General features: G+C 37.7%; 1 protein-coding gene across 6 annotated transcripts in view; it reads right to left on the minus strand.

The window, feature by feature from the left end:
• Positions 1–23,661, minus strand: part of FRYL (FRY like transcription coactivator) — a 263,407-nt gene that overhangs the window by 139,133 nt on the left and 100,613 nt on the right. For all 6 annotated transcript variants that reach the window (XM_040238172.1, XM_040238170.1, XM_040238168.1 and 3 more), the window contains exon 4: positions 2,473–2,672. In XM_040238172.1, coding sequence (XP_040094106.1) covers positions 2,473–2,592 — 120 coding nt within the window. In that variant the 5' untranslated portion in view covers positions 2,593–2,672. The remainder of the gene's footprint in view (positions 1–2,472; positions 2,673–23,661) is intronic.

Genomic DNA, 23,661 nt, shown 5'->3' on the forward strand with positions numbered 1-23,661 from the left:
ATTTATTTATTTTTTACTTTACAATACTGTATTGGTTTTGCCATACATTGGCATGAGTCTGCCATGGGTGTACATAGCAACTTTCAGTTAAACAATATAGTATTATCAACTATAATCATCATGCTCCATAAGCCTTTTTTTAATGTATCGTTTAAAAGTGGTTTCCTTTCTGACTGTATGCTATTTAAGTAGGCCAGTAAAGCAATCTAACATGTAATTCACAGACCATGGATGAAGAAAATAACATTTTATAGAGTAAGTACCTTTCTAATTAAACCTTATAAGCACTATTTCATATCTATAAATAATCCTAATTTTTAAAACAGAATTTTATATTATATACATGTATATATATATATACATTGGGATAAATATTGATGGACAGGGAGGCCAGGCGTGCTGTGATTAATGAGGTCGCAAAGAGTCGGATGCGACTGAGTGACTGAACTGAACTGAATGCAGAAAGCAATCATGGAATGACTAAACTGAATATCTTAATGATGAGATGTACAGTTCTGAAATACACATTTTAGTTAGTTTATTTCTTAAACCTCAAATACATGATTTCACGATTTCACAGACGCTTTCCTCAGAGAGGTGTCCTCTATTTAAAGATCAGAAAGAAACTCGATGCTTCCAGGCACCCCACCCACAGACCATCACAGTATGAGCAGTAAGTCCTACTTAACTAAGAAAATTAAGAACATGTATTTCCTTCTTCTTCCCTCCTTTCTTAAGTCATCTTTATTCTCTTCCCTTCCTTTCTTCCTTCCTTCTGAGAAAGGACAGCAGGTTGAGTTAAGCCTAACTCTTTGCTCTGCTGCTTATTGGCTTTGGGCCTCAGGCAAGTAACAGACCCTCTGGGTCTCAAAACAGTGGTGAACATGTATCTCTAATTCAGTTACGTAAGGAATAAATACATTTCAGCTGTTACATCCTCTACCTCCATCTTCATTATCACCACCCAACTTGTAATCTACCAATATGCTCTTGATTCGTCACATATCCGTTCCCTTCAAATCCCAAGAGTTACTTTCTAAAGTTACTTCACCCTGCAGAAACGGTTCTCAGGCTATTCAATTTCCAAGTCCAATAACCTGTTCCCCAGTGTTCACTGTACTCTGCGTCTACTGTCTGACAATAATACTGCCATTCTATAGTTTCTTTCCCGTGATGATATCATGCGCTGTTTTGGCTTCAATCATCACCCTCATGTGGATGATGCCAAAATCTATGTTTCCTGCAAATTCCCCAAAAGAATTTCCAGCTGCCAAATAATTCCACATGGTCTAGATTGCTAGTAGTTCAAGCTTAACATACACAAACATCTTAATCATCCTTACTATCCCAATAAAACTCTTGTTTTCTTTACTGAAGTAAACACACTACCATCTTTTCGAACACTTCAAAAATCTTTAACCCTTCATGTTCACTCAAAACACCTATTCCATTTTAATTGTGCATCGAGTTCTACTGATTCTGCCTTTGGTATTTATCTCACTTTTTTCCACTGCTAATGCCCTAATTCAAGACTCTTTTCATTTCAGCCTGGATTTATACAACAGCTAAATAGTCTCTGCCTTTCATCTATTCTCGTTGTCCCATCACTGTGTATCTATCGTAAAACAGTCATCACAATACTTTAGAATCCAACCCAAACCTTTGTTCTTGTTTTTTTTCCTTCCTTCTTCCTCACCATAAGTAGAGCTCCTCATGCTTTTAAGTATCCTCATGTACTGTAAATTCAAAGCCGTTTACTTGTTCTAAGTTTGGCTATTGTCGTATCACCAACTCACAGAATATTTTAGATTTTCTTTCATTTTCTCTTATGTTTTATCTGTCTCAATAATTCCCCTTGGTGAAATCATTTTTGTTCTTTTGTTACCTGCAGTAACTCATCTAAGTGTATTCTAGAGTCAGTACAGCTTTTTAGATGACCACTTATCACCTAGCCCTTTATTTTTTTTTAAAGACATTATTTTTTAGAGCAGTTTTAGGTTCACAGTGAAACGGAGCAGAAGAACAGATTTACTGTATTCCCCTGTGCCCACACATGCATAGGCCCTACCATTATCAACATGTGCACTAGAGGGGCGTACTCATAACTGACACACCCTAATGACACAAACTCTATAGACTGCACTGTGGTTCACAACGGTGGGTCTGGATAACCCTATGATGACGTGTATCACCATTACAGTATCATACAGGACATATTCACCACCCCAAAAATCCCGTGTCTGCCTATTCATCCCACCTCTACCCCTGCCCAACCTCTGGCAACCACTGATCTTTTACTGTCTCCATAGCTTTGTCTTTTCCAGAATGTCATATAGCTGGAATTATACAGTATACACCCTTTCAGATTGGCTTCCTTTAATATTTTCCAACTATGTTATTTTCTTTGGAAAATCTATAATATAATGGTTAAGGCAAGAAAATATTTCAGGTTTATAGGTCAGGGCTACTCACCAAGGGTTCAGCCATTACAACTTCAATTTTCTTTTCAGCTTGAACAGCAAATTCTGCAAAGAGGCTCTTGATGACATATTCACCAGGCTTGACATCTGGGTCAATTGTAATGCTTGACATGATGATATTCTTTTTCCCCAAAGTGGAATGAGAGTTGGAAGAAGTGCAGTACTTATTCACTTTGCTGACTGGTGCTGAAGCTAAAAGAAAAGAAACAAAAGAACTCTACTTTAATAATCAACTCAATTAGGCCAACCATAACCACCTGGTTTAATATGCATCCTGCCCCTAAACCCGAACCAGATCTCCCAATCTGTATTCCCAGACTCTATTTTTTCTATTACACTTGTTGCTGTTTAACATACTGCCCAATATAACTATAACTTCATTATATATCATGTTTATTATGTACTATTTATTTATTATGTGCTATTTTTCTCCTCACCCTGCTGTTGTGAATTCTATATGCTCGGAGACTCTCTTTTGTCTTTTTTGTTCACTGATGAATCCCAAGTGCTTAGAACAATGCCTGGTATATACTGGGGATACAATACATACGTAGTGGATGAATGAATGAATTCTAAACAAAGTTGTATGCAGCAAAGGAAATACGTGTGAATAAATAAAATGCAAATTGTGTTAAGTTAAAATACACTATTTTGGAGAGAATGCTCTGGAAACACATTTGAAAAAGCGAACTACATTTGAACTCACATCTAAATTTTGAAAAAGAAGAAGCAAGGCAAAGCACCAGGAACAGAAAGTACAAAGTTGAGTTGAATGTTTGAAAAACAAAAAAGGACCAGTATGGCTGAAGCTCAAGGGATGGAGCAGGGGTGGAAGGCAATGTGAGATGAAGTTAGAAGCATTAGTCAGAGACCAAAGTTTTAGAGCTCTATAAGGAAAATGGATATTACTCTCAATGCAATTAAAATTCAGTGCAAAGTGATGACTTGGAGAGGAAGAGGATCTGGCTTCTCTTTAAAAGATTCCTGGCTCCTCTGGAGAATGAATGAGATGAAGGCAAATGTAGAATCCGGGGAGCCACAACAAAAAATCCAGGTGAGACGATCACAGCTTGTGCTAAGAGGATGATGATGGCACAGAAGAGAAGGGTCTGTCAGATGTTAGTGGACTTGCTACTGACAGCAGGCAAGCAATTCACGATGAATCATAGGACTTTTCTTTGGATCATTCAAAAGAGAGATCAAGATGACATTGTGCCTGGCAAACAGTACCTCGAACCAAGTGTGACATTAAGAAGAGCAGCTGTTCTGTTTTCTTGATGCCTGGGCAGCCTACCTGGCTTTTATCTAGTTTCTCCAGTTGCCTTGATCTTCCTACCTGCTGCATCAAACAGACCTTCCCATTCTCTAACTTCAGCTTGTGACAACCCCTTTGGCCTAGAATATCCATGGAGAAACCTGTAAGAAATGTACTTCTCTACCTTGACCTGATCTCCAGAGACTGCGCTTTCAACATGCTGTCCTAGAAATTACTCCCTCCTTGAAATAGGAAGCAGAACACAATTTTTCAAACACTTTCTGTTCATGTATGTGTTACATAACCATAGGACAATAAATTTAATCTAAAGAAATACATTCCCAACTCATAAGGAATTGTTCTGTCAACTAAAAAAACAAAAAAACCTACTCTACCAAACATAACATATGTCAAGATATCTGAAGTGACCGTGGTAACTCCAAAAGAAAATTCTAGAAAGTAATGTAAAATCAGGTGAGGGCAGTCACTTCAGAAAAAAATCATTTGCAAATTTAAAAAATAAATATTTTTGAAAGACAGAACTTATAAATGCCAAAGAATGGCTTACTTTCATGTCCTATCCATTATCTATGTTTACTTATTTTTGCATAGTACAGAATATTTTCCTCCAATGGTAAGATTACAAATTAGTCATGCATGATGCTTATATTTTCAAAATAATAATAATCTAAAGACCATTATAAACAGTTAATATTGCATATAAAATAAATATCTTTGTATCACATAAAATTAAAATATATATTATATTCTAGAACTAAAATCATATAAAAGAGTTCAAAATAAAATTCACAGTCCTTTGAACACAGTGTATGCTATTTATTTTAAACAATGACGTGTTTACTCTGTTTTACGATCCAACATTGTATATTATAAAGGAGAGAATATGTTAACAAATGTCACTATGGGGAAAAAAGATCTTAAATTTAAAAATTTTATTTTGGATCATTAAGAATATTTTATATTTTATATCCACATTATGTTAGATAGCTGTAGAGAATCATAAAATAGTCAAAAAGGCTACTCAGTTTCTAGAATTTACATTTTAGGAATAAAAATGAGGATAAAACATTTTTAAAATTTTGACTTATGGTAGTAGATGCAAAATATATCTTTTCCTGTAATTAAGATTCATAAGGTCATATGAGGGTTACAAAGTTTCTTTGGCTTTAACTTTATAATAAATGTTTTAAATAAGAAGTCTATAATAGATCTTGGCACTTGAACTGTAGACTTTGATGAGGTATAACTTTAATGCATTTTAACTTTTAAAGTCTTCTCAAAAAGAAAAACTTTAATTAAAATGATCACTCAAATAACTCGTTACTGTCTTCTACTTCCTAAAAAGCATAAACATAAGTTAAGCATAAATAAATATGCCTAGGTATCATAACTACGTTTTTAAGACATTTGCCAATACAACCAGAAGTTTTAGGGAAACTTATATTTATCTTCCAAATAAAGGTCTATCTTCCAAATATCTGCATTACATTCTAACATCAAAATACTTCAACTTGAAAGAAAAATCAAATTTTTAGTGTTTAAAAGTTAGTCAGTTTTACCTCAAAATGAAATCAGTTAGAAAAAGACCCATACCAGAACTGAAACCTGGACAAAAAAGATGAAGAAACAAGCTACAAAAGATAAAACAAGCCAATAACCATGAAAACAATATTTAACTTCACTGATATTTTTAAAATAAATAAAAATTAGATAACTTTTTTTATGTACCAAAATGGTTTCCCCCAATTGTGTATTTCACTATAATGTTCAGCTTGGCTAAGATATGTGAATTTTTCTCATATTCTGCTAATAGTTAAGAAAAAGGGATAGTCACTCTAAGCAGGGTTAAGAAGGTTAGTTACTACATAACTAGATTAACCTGATGTCACCAGACTGCTTGAGTCAAATATTTTATGAAGCTAAATAGTACTATTTCTCTACATGCTATTAAAGTTATTTGAAAATTTTACATATGTCTACTAGAGAAGGAATGATGCTGAAGCTGAAACTCCAGTACTTTGGCCACCTCATGCAAAGAGTTGACTCATTGGAGAAGACTCTGATGCTGGGAGGGATTGGGGGCAGGAGGAGAAGGGGACGACAGAGGATGAGATGGCTGGATGGCATCACCGACTCCATGGACGTGAGTTTGAGTGAACTCCGGGAGTTGGTGATGGACAGGGAGGCCTGGCGTGCTGCGATTCATGGGGTCGCAAAGAGTCGGACACGACTGAGCGACTGAACTGAACTGAACTGAACTAGAGAATAATGACGTAACTGTTAAGAGTGTAATTCTTAACACAATTCAGGCATTGAATTATAAGTTGTAAAAACCCAATGTCATATTAAACATCCTTGGAATATAAATCAATTAATCTCTGATAATAAAAAGAATAAAGCAAGACCTGAGTGATTAACATATAAAATAAGATAGAAAAATTAAAAGCTAGCCTGTGTACTCTTTCTCATAGATATGTGTGAAAGTCGTTCAGTTGTGTCCAACTCTGCGACTCCATGGATATACAGTCCATGGAATTCTCCAGGCCAGAATACTGGAGAGGGTAGCCTCTTCCTTCTCCATTCTCATAGATAAAGTGCAAATAAAATGTAAATAAGGCACTTCGAAAATTATTTATTTATTTGTATGAATATACTGGGTCTTTGTTGCTGTGTGCAGGCTTTCTCTAGTTGCAATGCAAGGGCTTCTCATTGCAGTGGCTTTTCGTTGCAGAGCAGGGGCTCTAGGAGCTCAGGCTTCAGTAGCTGTGGTATATGGGCTTAGCTGCTCCAAGGAATGTGGAATCTTCCATGGGACAAGGATCATCGAGCCCATGTCCCCTGAATTGGCAGGAAGATTGTCAACCTACTGGACCACCAGGGAAGTTTGGTATTTTTAGACAGTGAGCTCTGTATAACATTGTACTTAGCATGTTTCATTAAAAAAAAAAAAAAAATTACCTTCTTCATGCTCATGAGTCTCCTATTCCCTTACAGGATAAATTTAAATTCAGTGAAGGAGAACAGACATGTAAGAAGAGACACAAAAACCCTAAGTTGAATCATGTTTGATTTCATTACTTTATAGCAGTGGTTCTTGTTGTTTTCTGACTCCGTTATATTTTTACGTGCAACACTCTACACAATGCTGCTGCTGCTGCTGCTAAGTCACCTCAGTTGTGTCCGACTCTGTGCGACCCCACAGACGGCAGCCCACCAGGGGTCCCCTGTCCCTGGGATTCTCCAGGCAAGAACACGAGTGGGTTGCCATTTCCTTCTCCAATGCATGAAAGTGAAAAGTGAAAGTGAAATTGCTCAGGCATGTCTGACTCTTTGAGACCCCATGGACTGCAGCCTACCAGGCTCCTCCATCCCTGGGATTCTCCACGCAAGAGTACTGGAGTGGGATGCCATCGCCTTCCCCGACTTTATATAATAACTCCGTCTAAATTCAGTGACTCTTAGTGATTGAGCTGCCCTAAAAAAGATGAGTAGGGGTGAGTAGATGTAGTTTTAAAAGACCCCAGTGGAGTCCATGAAAACTGCATGCAGCACCCTCATGCCCAAGGCCAGGTCTTTAGACATAAAAATTACTACTCTTTGGTCATAATCTTATACATACATATTTATGTAGAGATTTATATAATACAGAAAAGTAACAAAATACTACACAATTTATTATAATAATTATTTACTTATATTGTTAATAATAAAACATTTCGATGATGACCTAAGAAGGAAAAGGTATAAGGTAAATGGCCTTTGAACAAGACCAAAAGTCAAAAATATCTATTTTAAAAGACATAAGCAAAACTCTTAGTTTAAAAAGCAAGCCTCTCCCAGCAAGATATTTTGTGGCTATCAACAAACTGACTGAAATTTACATGAAGAGGCAAATAACTCAGAATAGCCAACACAATACTGAAGAAGAACAAAGTTGGAGGACTGACACTACTCAACTTTAAGACTTATTTTAATGCTACAGTGAACAAGACAGTGTGCTACTGATGAAGAATACATGACGACATCAGTGGGACAGAAAGAGAGCCCAGAATAGACTCACACAGAGTCAACTGAAACTAACCTCTGACAAAGGAGCAAACGCAATCAGTGGAAAACGGAGAATTTTCAACAAATGGTATTGGAAGAACTAGACATTTGCATACTATAAAAATAAATAGATCTAGACACAGAACCTACATCTTTTACAAAAACTAACTCAAAATGGATCACAGATCTAAACATGAAATGCAAAACAATAAAATTCCCAGATTATAAGGAGAAAATCTAACGGTTCTTGGGTTTGGTGATGACTATACAGATCCAACACTAAAAGCAAGACCCATGAAAGAAAAATTGATAAACTGAAGCCTTTATTAAAATAACTTCAGCTCTGCAAAAGATATCGTTAACAGAACGAAAATACACAGACTAGGAGAAAACCTTTGCAAAACACATATCTGGCATCCAAAATATATAACAATTCTTAAAGTGCAAGAAGATAAACTATCCAGTTTTAAAACAGACAAAACATCTGAACAGACTGCACACCAAAGAAGACATACAGATGACAAGTAAGCATATGAAAAGATGCTCCACATCATACATCTTCAGAGTAATGCAAATTAAGACAACGACGAGGTACCACTCTGGATGAAAAATGTCACCTGCTTATCAGTAAGCAAAGGAACTTGTAGTTATGAAGCCATCAGCCACTGCAGACCCCCTCACGTGTGCACTCTGAGGAGAGTCAGGATGGAGAAAAACAGCATACTGGCCCTAGATAGTTAAGGTACATATCAAAGGAATGATTTCAATAAGCCCAGACGCTTCCATCTTCCCATACATAGAAAACTGCTAAGTTCATTAACTTCAGATGTCTGCTTTTCTTTAATTAACAGTAAACTTTTGATGTTCTGATTACCTGGCTTTTTGTTGTAAAAACTCTAATATATATCCTGACTCCTCCTTTACCTCTTAGAAGCAGTCCTTCAAAGCTATCTGAGATAAACTCCCAGGCCTACATCCTCAGCAAGTCTGCCAAATAAAACACTATCTTCAGTTTTTAGGCTGCACTTTTTTTCTTTTTTCAGCCAACAGCACTACACACCTATCCTAGTGATCAAAATCCACAACAGTGACAACAAATGGTGGTGAGCCTGTGGGACAACAGGAACTCTTTGTCATCACTGGTGAGAATGTAAAAGGGAAGACAGTTTGAAGGATTCTCACAAAATTATATTCTTATCAGAGAACACAGCAACTGTGCTCTTTTGTATTTACCCAAAGGAGTTGTAAACATATATACACAAAAACCTGCATGCAGATGGTTGTAGTTGCTTTATTCGTAACTGTCAAAACTTGGAAGCAACCAAGATGTCCTTCAGTAGCTGAATGAATAAGCAAACTGTGGTACATCTAGACAATGGAATATTGTTTAGTGCTAAAATGAAATGAATTACATAGCCATGAAAAGATGTGGAGGAAACTTAAATACATGTTACTAAGTGAAAGAGGCCAATCTGAAAAGGCTATATTCCAATTGTATGATTTCAACTATTTGACATTCTAGAAAAGGCAAGACTATGGAGACAACTTAGATGAGTGACTGCCAGGGGCTGGAGGGAGGGCAGGATAAATAGGTGGAACACAGAGGATTTTTAGGGGTATGGTACTATTCTATATGATACTGCAATGCTGGATACATGTCATTATACATTGTCAAAGCCCATATAAAGCACAACACCAAGACTGAAGCTGTAAACTATGGGCTTTGGGTGATTATGATGTGTCCCTGTAGGTCCATCAATTTTAACAAATGTATCACATTAATGTAAAGTGTCAACAGGAGGGAAAATGGGCAGAGCAGGGAGGGCAGGAGAAAGAGGTACATGGGAACTCTCTGTACTTTCTGCTCAAGTTTCTATAAACTTGAAACTGCTCTTTATAAAAAAAGTCTATTAATTTTTCAGAAAAGAAAGAAAGGCCTATTCTATTCCTGTCAGCTAGAACCAAAGGTGCCTGGGAAGAGCCACAATAAACAACAGCCCAAGCCAAAGCTTAAAACAAAAATGTATTTGGATTAAGCTAAGAGGAAAAAAGGAACAAAACAATTTTTAAGTCAATTAAACTAAAACATCAAAACACAAATCAGGTTACATGGTAGACAAATTGAACACAGAGACAAAGGTAGCAGAATCAGTATTAGGGAATAAATGAAAATTTCAACTTTTGGGGAGACCAGTTGGATTCGTGTATCTTTCTACCAATTATCCAAAGCAAAACTGTACATTTGAAAGCAATTATTTCTGAAGAGGAAAAAAGAAAATATAAATAATGTGCATGTTGAACATGTTAAGAGATAAATTATGAAAATATCATATGATGGCTTCAGTGCACAAACACAATTTGCTACATAAGGCAAGGAAAGTGAAAGTGTTAGTCACTCAGTCGTGTCCAACTCTTTGTGACCCCATGAACTGTAAGCCGTCAGGCTCCTCTGCCCATGGAATTCTCCAGGCAAGAATACTGGAGTGGGTTGCCATTTACTTCTCCAGGGGATCTTCCCAACCCAGGGATCAAACCTCAGTCTCCTACATTGCAGGCAGATTCTTTACCACCTGAGCCACAAGGGAAATCAACTTAGCCAAAGGCAAGGAACGTATACCTCAAAATTCCTTCATAAATATAAGAACCTCACACCAGATACCATTCGCTGATGATTTTGGAGACATTATTTAATATTTATTAAGACATTTTGCATAGTATCTTATTTTATGCTAACAAACCAAATCTTATTTCAAGTGATAAGCTGGTAAATGGCCCTCTTTAAAAAAAAAAAAAAGTCCTGATTTGTAGCATTTGATAATTTCCATTGTTCAATCACTCCCATTTATGGATGATTTCAAGCCACCAATAATTTATCAACCAGCTGGTAAAATTCCTGGAAGGAACTAGATCCAAAACATCACATCAAGTTATTGTCCACATACAACAAGGAAACTGCCTTCTAATTAAAGTCGATTGTTTCATTTGGATGGAATGTGAACTTCAGTCCTCAGTTTAAGAACTTTCAGATCAGTGGCTTTATGTCCTCTAAAACTGCCAGATTTTGATATATCCATTTTTCCTCCTTAAAAGTCTGTATTATTAATGTACTATTTGCTTAGATTAACTATCCCAAGTCAAATATGGTTGCATCTTCAAATTCATTTACATAAAATAGGCTAAAAAAGAAAAAGTATTCCCATTTTGATCAGACATATATTTAACACTATTTACTTTTAACTCTCTTTTAGTCTCATTTACTCCATTTAAATCTGTCCAACTGGAATTTTTTTGAGGTGTTACACAATAAAGATAGTTTTTCCTTAACATTTAATTGGTTCTTCTCAGTATCTTTACTAAAATTTTGTCCCTAATTTTCACATCATAAACTAAATTCATACTCAAATATGCTTTCCATTTTGCTCATCAACAATCAGTTTTGTATCAGTACCATTCTTTTCATTATTGTAGCTTTATAATAGATTTTATTATCTGTTGGAAACAAATACTCCTGGTTTACTCATTATCTTCAGGAATTTCTCATTTACTGTCATTTACTTATACTTCCAAGTTTATACAAACCTTCACAAAATAATTAGAAGACAACTGACACCTTAATTAACTTCTTATCTAGAACCTGGCATACCCTTACGAATTTGTCTTCTTTCATGAACCCAAAGAAAAATGTCTATTTTGCTTCATAGGAGAAACTCTCCAATTCTCCTGTTTCTAAATACTTTGTCTATTCTGTGTAAATGAAATTATTTTCCTCACCACTCAATCCAAAGATTTTGCTTCTGGATGAATTTCAATGAAGAGAAAAAATAAGACTTTTGCTTGTTCTTTGGACAGCTGTTCATAAAATGTTTATTTATCCTAGGATAAACTATTCCCATCGAAAACAATTTCTAAACATAGAAGTTCCTATGACATCTTTGGCACATTTCCAACTTTTTTTTTTTTACTTTAAATCTACCACAGAAATATTGTTTACTATAAAGATGAAGAAAAACGACCTATCATCTAAATAATCCATTACTCGGCCAGAATCTCCCTGTGGTTATTATTTTTGAACAATCAGAATCTTGGCTAGGAAACTATTCTATAAAATTAGTAATAACGTAGTATTTTAAAAATATGTATAGATCTAAGAGTCAGAAGATGAGAGCCCTAGACTTGACTTGGCTACTGAGTGTCATTATAACCTTGGTCAAAATACTGAAGCTCTCTAAGCTTTGCTCCCCCTCCAAAAATGAATGAGTTTTAGCTCAACTGTGGGTATGGTATCAGAAGCAACAAAAAAAGTTGTTTTCATTTTTGTTCTCCGTTCTTCTGCCCAAAAAAATTTTCACTGCCAATGAAAAACCCACAGTGGCAAACTCTCCTCTGGCCAGACGTAAGCTTGGGCACTACCACAGCACAGCCGTAAAGTAAAAATATTGGGTTGGCCAAAAAGTTCATTCAGCTCATGGAAAAAACCAAGCAAACTTTCTGCTAACCTAATGTATATGAATACCAGAATCCTACAGTAAACATACCCAGTTGTTTCATCCAGTAAATGTACCTAGACCCAGGGCCTGGGAGAGGTAAATAACTACATATGGTTTTGTACCCGTTTTTCTTCGACTTACAAGAAAGTGAGCAGAATCTAAACAGTTGGGCTGAGTTCTTTATACCCTTGAGGCTGATAAGATGTAAAGAGACCAAGAAAAAACAGACTTTCTCTTAATATTTTAATTGGTTGCTAACTAAGAAAGGCTTACGGAGCCTGCATTTCCTTCCATCACTCTTGGGATTACACTTTAAAACAGTCATATAGCTGTACGGCCCATACACTTTATTAGCTGACAAAGAAATTTACTGGTATCCAGCAGAGACAAAAGGAACGAAAAATTTACCATACACCAGCAGCAAATATCATTGTAGATTTCAAAACACCAAATCTATTTCAATTAAAACAGAAACTAAACAAAGATGCTGATTCTTGCCTTACCATTCACTTCTGTTCTAAAGTTTATAGGATAATAAGTAAATGCAATAAGATAATAAAATGAAATCATTATTATAAATATTGAGAAAGAAGATATTAAATTTATTAACTAGCAACTACCATGTAGAAATGAAAATGGATAAAAACTTACTCACAAATATAAATACATAGGTATAAATTTAATAAAGAAGCATAGGACTTACATAGAGGAAACGATAAGAACTTCTTAAAGAACATAAAAAGAAGACCTGAACAAAGGTAAGGACAAACTTACAGATAAAAGCATTTATTCGTTTAAGTGTCAATTCCCAGAAAATATATTAGTACAATTCAAATTAAGATTTCAGTACAATTTTATTTAGGTTGTATTAGATAAAAATTATCTTAGAGTATACTAGACTAGATGGTGAAGGACAGGGAAGCCTGATGTGCTGCATTCCATGGGGTCACCAAGAGTCGGACACAGCTGAGCAACTGAACAATACTAGGAGGAGGGCTTCCTCGGTGGCGCTAGCAGTAAAGAACCTGACTGCTAATGCAGGAGACATGCTGCTGCTGCTGCTGCTAAGTCGCTTCAGTAATGTCTGACTCTCTGCGACCCCACAGACGGCAGCCCACCAGGCTCCTCTGTCCCTGGGATTCTCCAGGGAAGAATACTGGAGTGGGCTGCCATTTCCTTCTCCAATGCATGCATGCATGCTAAGTCACTTCAGTCGTGTCCAACTCTGTGCAACTCCTCCGTCCACAGGATTCTCCAGGCAATACTGGAGTGGGCTGCCATTTCCTTCTCCATAATGAGATGCAATGCAGTTTCAATCCCTGGGTTGGGAAGATGGCCAGGAAGAGGGCATGGCAGGTGCCCTCTAAGTGTCCATCAACAGATGCAGGGATAAAGAAGCTGTGGCATATATGTATGTACGTGTATGTGGAATACTATTTAATCTTAAAAAAGAATGAAATTTTGCATTTGTAACAACATGGATGGACCTGGAGGACATAATGCTAAGTGAAGCAAGCCAGACAGAGGAAGACAAATACTGAATAATATAACTTATATGTGGTATCTAAAATACAACTAACTAACGAAAAAGAAGCAGATTCATAGATATAGAGAACTAGTGATTTTCAACAGGGCAGGGAAGAGGAGAGGAGTAATACAGTGGCAGGGGATTAAGAAGGAAAAACTGTTATGTATAAATAAATTACAAGGATACACTGTACAACACAGGGAATATACCCGACATGCTGCTAAGTCACTGCAGTCGCGTCTGACTCTGTGCAACCCCATAGACGGCAGCCCACCAGGCTCCCCGTCCCTGGGATTCTCCAGGCAAGAGTACTGCAGTGGGGTGCCATTTCCTTCTCCAATGCTTGAAAGTGAAAAGTGAAAGTGAAGTCGCTCAGTCATATCCAACTCTTAGCGACCCCATGGACTGCAGCCAACCAGGCTCCTCCATCCATAGGATTTTCCAGGCAAGAGTACTGGAGTGAGGTGCCATTGCCTTCTCCAATACCCAATATAGTATAACTATAAATAGAGTCAACCTTTAAAAATTGTGAATCACTATATTGTACACCTGTAACTTGTGTAATATTGTACATCAAATATAACTAAATTTAAAAAAACAGTAAAATAGGTAAAATATATCTATCAGTCTACATATAAATAATTATATCAGAATGTTATGTAAAAGTAATTAACTCAGTGAATATTAAATGTACATAATCCAGATCAATATAAAAGATTGGAGAACCTCACCAAAATTTCAGAAAAAGAATTCAACATAGCAAAAGTAGAAGAAAAGAGGTGATTTATTTAGTAATAATTTTGGAATATCTTGCTACTTGTCTGCAGAAAAATAAATATAATATATTCAAAGACCAAATGTATTAAAAAGAATACATTTGAATCAGTTCTGATGAGATGGATGAAACTGGAGCCGATTATACAGAGTGAAGTGAGCCAGAAAGAAAAACACCAATACAGTATACTAACACATATATATGGAATTTAGAAAGATGGCAACGATGACCCTGTATGCAGGACAGCAAAAAAGACACAGATGTGTATAGCGGACTTTTGGACTCAGAGGGAGAGGGAGAGGGTGAGATGATTTGGGAGAATGGCATTGAAACATGTATAATATCATGTAAGAATCGAATTGCCAGTCTATGTCCGATGCAGGATACGGCACGCTTGGGGCTGGTACACGAGGATGACCCAGAGAGATGTTGTGGGCGGGGGTGGGGGCGGTGTGTGTGTGTGTGTTCATGTTTGGGAACGCATGTACACCCGTGGTGGATTCATGTCAATGTATGGCAAAACCAATACAGAATTGTAATTTTTTATTTTTATAAAAAAAAAAAAGACCAAATTCCAGATGGATATGAAATAAAAATGTTTTAAAGTCTTAGAAAAAAATTCAAAGTCAACATGCATAATCCAGGAAAGAGGAGAATTTAGTGAAGATAGAAGGCCCAAAATTATTTAAAAAGAATGCCTTCGACCAAAGAAAATTTTAAAATATTTATAAGGAAATTTATAAGGAAATGATAAATATAAGGCATCATGGACTCGATGGACATGAGTCTGAGTGAACTCCGGGAGATGGTGATGGACAGGAGGGCCTAGCATGCTGCAATTCATGGGGTTGCACGACTGAGCGACTGAACTGAACTGAACTGATAAGGAAATGATACCATAAACAAGAAAGGACAAAAGTTGGGGGGAAAGTAGAATGTAGATGACAGAAGGTATAAAATATTCAAAGGCTTCTTACAAATTTACAATAGAAAGACAAGGCAACGGAGAAAAAAAAGGCAAAAGATGTAATTAGACAATTCTCATAAGAACCAGTCTAAAAAGACAACAAACATATGAAAAAAATATTCAGACTTTGTACTGGCCAGAAAATGAAAATTAAACTTGCAGTGAGCTTTCACTTTATACACAAACATTAAATTTGTGGCAAATATTAAAAAGAATAATTGGATGTATAGCTGAAAAGGTATAAGGAAATTAACACAACACATTGCTGATGGAAAAGTCCTGTTCAACAGTCAAGTAGGGTGGACAAAGGATGAGTGTTCTGGTCCCTATAGCAGAGCCTGGGCAGATAATAAATTTCTTTGATCTTTAGGCTCTCCATGCAACTTCCTGATTACAGTGTAACTTTGTATGATCTACCCCACAAGTAGAGCAAAGAACGGTCGGTCTGCCAGCTCCAGCATTAATGTTCTTTCACTTGGCATATTTCTCATTTTTGTAAATTAGTAAATTGGCACATGTAAAAGCTTGTCTCTGTCAGAAGACTGTTTATAACAATTCTGCCCCTTGAGAACGATTTCACATCCACTCTCAGCATTCTGGCAAAGTCAGGATTTCCTGACCTGATGGCGGTCTTTGCTGGCCTTCTCTGGCAATTCCTTAAATCAGAATCAAACTCTCTGGAGGGAGATCCAGGCATCTGTATGTTTCTGAAAACTCCCCAACGTGACTCTTTTGCTGCGCTTAGTTGCTCAGTCATGTCCAGCTCTTTGTGACTCCATGGACTGTAACCCACCAAGTTCCTTTGTCCATGGGGATTCTCCAGGCAAGAATACTGGAGTGGGTTGCCATGCGCTCCTCCAGGGAATCTTCCTGACCCAGGGATCAAACCTGCGTCTCCTACATTGTAGGCAGATTCTTTACCAGCTGAACCATCGAGGAAGTAGCCAGGGTGAAAACCACTGCCTTTCACTACTCTTCCAAAGCAGAACATTGGTTCTACACAATGATTTTATTTAAAACTAATTTTGATGAAAAAAAGTTTCAAAAACACCATAAACAAGGAAACATATAATATCACAAACAACATCCATCAGAGTTAGATGAATCCATGTCAGGGACAGAGCTCTAGGGAGCAGAGAAAAGGATCATTCATAGGATAAATAAAAAATCTAATTTTAAAAAGTTATCTATAGTTCTCTCAATTCATACTAGAAACCTTAAACTGATTTTTCTTTCAGGCTTTCAGTCTCTTCACTTTACTCACTGTCCATGACCTAAACCACATATCTCGGTGGCCAATCAATCCTTGCCTTTCATTATCTGTGATTTCAAAGAATAAAGTTTCAGTGATCTAAACTTAAAGAGTTATCACTGATTTCTCCCTGTGCCCTATATTTCATATCTAGTCTAGCCATCAAATACCATGACTACTAAAAGTAATCCCCACTTCCTTTTTCTGCATAGCTGAACTTTCTGCATAACTGAATTTTTAAGTTCAGGTCCCAATAATAGTCTACGTAAACTCCTTAAAAGTCTTCCTTCACAGTCATCCCTGCCTCTTAGCTGATGAAATATCAACTTCATATAGCAGCCAAAGGGACTACTTTATATTTGAACCATGTGTGTGTGCCTGCCTTCTAAGTTGCTTCAGTCGTGTCCGACTCTTAGATCCTATGGACTATAGCCCACCAGGTTCCTCTGTCCATGGGATTCTGCAGGCAACAATACTAGAGTGGATTGCCATGCCCTCCTCCAGGGGAACCTCCCCATCCAGGTATTGAACCCACATCTGTTATGTCTCTTGCACTGGGAGGTAGGTTCTTTAATACCAGCACCTCCTAGGAAGCCCATATTTGAACCAGACTAGGCCTTTATATTAGAGAAGGAAATGGCAACCCACTCTAGTATTCTTTCCTGGAAAATACCATGGATGGAGGAGCCTGGCAGGCTGCAGTCTATGGAATAACAGTCAGACATGACTGAGTGACTGAGCAGAGGCCTTTATATACGGAGACCCTGGTAGCTCAGACAGTAAAGAATCTGCCTGTAATGCAGGAGACCTGAGTTCGATCCCTGGGTTGGAAAGATCCCCTGGAGAAAGGAATGGCAACCCCACTCCAGTACTCTTGCCTGGAAAATCCCAGGACAGAGGGTCTGGTGGGCTACAGTCCATGGGGTGGCAAAGAGTCGGACACAACTGAGCAAGTAACACTTTAAACAACACAAGGGCCCTTATATGAGCTTCGCTGGTAACTCAGAGGTAAAGAATTCGCCTACAATGCAGGAGACTGCAAGAGACATGGGTTCAATCCCTGGGTTGGGATTCAGTATTCTTGCTGGGAAAATCCCATGGACATAGGAGCATGGCAGGCTTCAGTCCATGGGGTCACAAAGAATTGGACACACGAGGAGATCAGCCCTGGGATTTCTTTGGAAGGAATGATGCTAAAGCTGAAACTCCAGTACTTTGGCCACCTCACGGGAAGAGTTGACTCATTGGAAAAGACTCTGATGCTGGGAGGGATTGGGGGCAGGAGGAGAAGGGGACAACAGAGGGTGAGATGGCTGGATGGCATCATGGACTCAATGGACGTGAGTCTGAGTGAACTCTGGGAGTTGGTGATGGACAGGGAGGCCTGGCGTGCTGCAATTCACAGGGTCGCAAAGAGTTGGACACGACTGAGTGACTGAGCTGAACTGAAAGCGACTGAGAACACACGCACACAGGTCCTTACATATCAAACATTGCAATGCAGGGCCTCTGTACTCTGCAAAAAAATGCACCACTAACCTTACTTTCAAGACTATTACTAAAGCCATTTTACTGGAATCATCATTTTCTTTTCTTCCACAGTCTCCCTACAATAAGAATGGTTCAAAACTTTATGTGAATTTTCATCTTTTTTTTTTTAGAACAATTTTTTAAAGAGCAGTTTTTAGGCTCACAGCTAAAATGAAAGGAAGGTACAGAGACAACCCATATACTTCCTGCTCCCACACATGCATCCTTCCCCCATAATCTACATCCTTTAGTACACTTGCTGCAATTCATGAGACTACATCGTTATCACCCAGAGTCTACATTAGGATTCACTCTTTGTGCTGTACATTCCATAGGTTTGAACAAACGTACCCTATATGGAACAATTGACTGGTTCAAGATTGAGAAAGGAGCACAACAGGGCTGTCTGCTGTCACCCTGTTTTGTAAATGCTAAGCACATCATGAGAAATGCTGGGCTGGAGGAGTTACAAGTTGGAATCAAAATAAGCAGGAGAAACATCAACAACCTCAGATGTGCAGATGATACCACTCTAATGGCAGAAAGCGAAGAGAAACTTAAGAGCTTCTTTAGGAGGAGAGTGAAAGAGGTGGCTTAAAACTAAATATTAAGAAAACTAAGATCATGGCATCTGACCCCATTGCTGCTGCTGCTGCTAAGTCGCTTCAGTAGTGTACGACTCTGTGCGACCCCATAGATGGCAGCCCACCAGGCTCCTCCGTCGTCCCTGGGATTCTCCAGGCAAGAACACTGGAGTAGGTTGCCGTTTCCCTCACCAATGCTGACCCCATTACTTCATGGCAAATAGAATGGGAAACAGTGGAAGTACTAACAGATTTCCTCTTCTTGGGCTCTGAAATCACTGCGGATGGTGACTCCAGCCATGAAATCAGAAGACGACTGCTTCTTGACAGGAAAGTGATGACAAACCTAGTCAGTGTGTTGAAAAGCAGAGACATTACTCTGTCAACAAAGGGCTGTATAGTCAAAGCTATGGTCTTCCCAGTGGTCACATATGGTTGTGAGAGTTGGACCATAAAGAAAGCAGAGTGCCAAAGAACTGATGCCTTTGAACTGTGGTGCTGGAGAAGACTCCAAAGAGTCCCTTGGACAGCAAGGAGATCAAAACAGTCAATCTTAAGGAAGAGCAACCCCGAATACTAGCTGAAAGGACTGATGCTGAAGCTCCAGTATTATGGTCATATGATGCGAACAGCCAACTTACTAGAAATGTCCCTGATGCTGGGAAAGATTGAGGGTAGAAGAGGGTGTCAGAGGATGAGACGGTGGAATGGCATCACTGATGCAATGGACATGAACTTGGGCAAACTTCAGAAGATGGTGAAGGACAGGGAAGCCTGGCAAGCTGTAGTACATATGGTCGTAAAAAGTCGGACATGACTGGGTGACTGAATAACAACAACATCCATCATTACAGTATCATACAGAGTAGTTTATTTTCCCTAAAAATCCTCTGTGCACCACCTACTCATCCCTCCCTCTCCCCAATCCCCAGCAATCACTCATCTTTTTACTGTCCCCATAATTTTGGCCTCTTCTGGAATGTCATACAGTATGTAGCCTTTTCAGACTGGCTTCTTTCACTTAGTAATATGCAATTATGTTTCCTCCATGTCTTTTCATGGTTTAATAGCTCATTTCATTTTAGCACTGGATAATGTTTCATAGTCTGGATGTACCACAGTTTGTTTATTCATTTATCTACTCAAGGACATCTTGGTTGCTTCTAATTTTCAGCCATTATGACTAAAGCTGCTATAAACACCAGTGCAGCTTATTTTAAACAACAAAGATCCATTGAATGCATCTAATGTAAATGTCTTATTTGTTATTATGTTATACTGTTACTATATTGCATGTTAATGGATATTAATAGATTCTTCAATTTTTGAATGCCTTTGCTAACTACGTAACTTATGTTCTCTTTGACCAATGAATATATCTGTGAAGCAATGAGAACATAAATTATGCTACCAAATTCATTTTATAAAACCCTAGTTAAAAACTTCCTTGACCTTTCATATTTAACCCAAGACCTATTGTTCTTAAATAGTTCCCATATCCATGATTAAGAAAGTGAAGTCAGTCAGTCGTGCCTGACTCTTTGCAACCCCATGGATAGTAGCTCCTCCGTGCATGGGATTTTCAAAAGCAAGAGGACTGGAGTGGGTTGCCACTTCCTTCTCCAGGGAATCTTCCCAACCCAGGGATCGAACCCAGGTCTCTCACATTGTAGACAGACGCTTTACCGTCTGAGCCACCAGTGAGCTAATATTTTGTAAAGCATTTAGAAGAGTACCCACAGACCCACCCACGTGGGAGGCATTACATACATGTCTACTAAGGAAATAACATTTGTTTATTCCACCTTCCTCTCATGTCTGATCTACTGCAGTAGTAACCTAAAGCAGCTTCCTACACATGCTGCAAGCCTCTCTCATCCCCTTTTTGGTCCCCAATCCATGGAAAATGGAACTGATGAAATCACCTGAACCACTGTCACAAAGCCCATCAATGGCTCCCCCTTTGTTTCAGGTTTACGATCAAAATATATGAGAAAGTCTTTAGGATATGTGGTCTGGCCTCTGACAACCTTTCTAGCTCATTCTCATCACTCTCCCCCATCCCTCAGCTCCAGTCAGACTAGTGTATTTCCTCCTACTCCCAGCACATCATATTCCTTCTACCCAGCTACTGCCCCCCGAAACTGTCCACTATTTCTTCCTTCACATTTCACTCAAGTCTCACTGTGTGTGTATGCTGAGTTGCTCAGTCGTGTCCAAATCTTTGCAACACCATGGATGGTAGCCCACCAGACTCCTCTGACCATGGGATTCCCCAGGCAAGAACACTGGAGTTGGCAGTTGCCATGTCCTCCTCCAGAAGATCTGTTTGACCCAGGGGTTGAGCCTGCATCTCTTGCGTCTCCTGTACTGGCAAGCAGATTCTTTACCACTAGTGCCATTTGGGGGAAAAGTCTCAGGGAAATTTTAAAATTGCAATATGAAGGATTAGAAGAAGTTAGTTAGATTAAAACATCTGGGTGTGTGTGTATGTGTGTTTGTTTTTTTGTAGGGGAAGTGTTCTTAGTGCACTTTAACTTGTCTGTGCCCCTATCTACTCTTTTGTAAAAGCATCAGTTTTTAACAGATGAATGGACAAATAAAATACGGTATATTCATACAATGGATATTATTCAGCCATGAAAATAATCAAGTACCAATATATCTTACAAATGGATGAACCTTCAGTTCAGTTCAGTTCAGTCTCAGTCGTGTCCAACTCTTTGCGACCCCATGAATCGCAACAGGCCAGGCCTCTCTATCCATCACCAACTCCCAGAGTTCACCCAAACTCATGTCCATCAAGTCGGTGATGCCATCCAGCCATCTCATCCTCTGTTGTCCCCTTTTCCTCCTGCCCTCAATCCCTCCCAGCATCAGGGTCTTTTCCAATGAGTCAACTCTTTGCATGAGGTTGCCAAAGTATTGGAGTTTCGGCTTCAGCATCAGTCCTTCCGATGAACACCCAGGACTGATCTCCTTTAGGATGGACTGGTTGGATCTTCTTGCAGTCCAAGGGACTCTCAAGAGTCTTCTCCAACACCACAGTTCAAAGACATCAATTCTTCGGCGCTCAGCTTTCTTCACAGTCGAACCCTCACATCCATATGTGACCCCTGGAAAAACCATAGCCTTGACTAGACGGACATTTGTTGGCAAAGTAATGTCTCTGCTTTTGAATATGCTATCTAGGTTGGTCATAACTTTCCTTGGATGGTCATAATATTTCCAAGGATGAACCTTGGAAATATGGTAAGTGAAAGAAGTCACAAAAGAACATCTATAGTTGATTCCATGTATGTGAAAGTTCCAGAAGAGGCAAATCTATACAAACAGAAGTCAGAAGACTTTACCAGAAGTTATGAATATGTGGTTTCCTTTTGAGGTGATAAAAATGTTCAACAGTTAGAAAGTAGTGATTGTTATAAATACAATTCTGTGAATACACTAAATGCTACGGAATTATATACTTTGAAAGGATGAATTTTATGGTATGTGAATTATATCACAATAAAGCTGCTATTTTTTAAAAAAAAAGGCAATAATAACAGTTTTTCTTAGATTTTAAGGATTATAAGAGATTTAAAGTATGTGTATGTTGTATACACACACGCATTTACACAATTATACTATGCACTTAACACATATCAGACCCATAAGTACTTCAATAAATGGTGCATACTGTTTTGAGAAAATAACACAAGTTTTAACTGAAATTAGATGAACGCATAATTGTGCTTTTAGGATTTGATTTTTACTATTTTTGCAATTCAAGAAAAACATCTGGACATTAAAAACACTATTTATGAATTTTTACATTGGGTAAAAATCCAAGTAAATTATGCAAATCTCATTTTTTAACATATTTTATCTTACGCACATTTTAATTTATAAAACTGTGGTTAAATAAGTCCATTTATTTCTTCTATGTCTGTGATAAAAAGTGAATTCTTTGAAACACTGTCACAAAATTATTAATATAAATTCTATAAATTAACATATTTACAAGAGGTAGTATATTGATAATAACTGTATCTGTTACCTTACACTGAAGATATATAACTAAATAGATCTTAGTACTAATTCTTGCCTTGTCTTCTCAATTTAAGAGAGCTAAGCTAATCTTTAAAATGATAACATCCTCACTACACTGTTGGTTTAACAGAATGTTCCTGATTCAGTTTTTAAAAGAAGTAATGCCTAAAACTGTTGGCACAAAGACAAAATCCTGAATTTAGGCCATATGAATGTCACTTCATTGTTGTTACTGAAAGAAATAAGCTCAACTATAATCAAACTTCAGCAGCACTGCATCAACATTCTGCCAGCTAAGCAGGCCTCAAAACCAGAGGGCCTCTAGCAAATAACATAAAATGTGGCATCGATCATTAATACAAATCATGGCAAATGCACCTACATGAAACATTATTATATTTAATGATAAAGAATTATAATATATACTGCTATTAAGTTATTTTCAATAACAAAAATCAGATCTTTCTCTTTCCTTTTTTCTTTGGAGGATAGGGGCAATATTTGAAATATATATAACTTATTTAATGGAAAAATTACTTTCCATTTCTTTCTTCTCCCTAAAAGCTATTAATAAAGCTAGTTTTTCTCAGCTTTTCCCAAGGAATTTACCGAACAGAATTTAGTCAAACATTATTATCTTTTTTAATCACTGAGGGATCCTTCTATGCATTCCTACTTCAGAAACTGTTCCCCTGAGAGA

Source organism: Oryx dammah, unplaced genomic scaffold, assembly GCF_014754425.2.
Source record: "Oryx dammah isolate SB20612 unplaced genomic scaffold, SCBI_Odam_1.1 HiC_scaffold_3, whole genome shotgun sequence".
NCBI lineage: Eukaryota > Metazoa > Chordata > Mammalia > Artiodactyla > Bovidae > Oryx > Oryx dammah.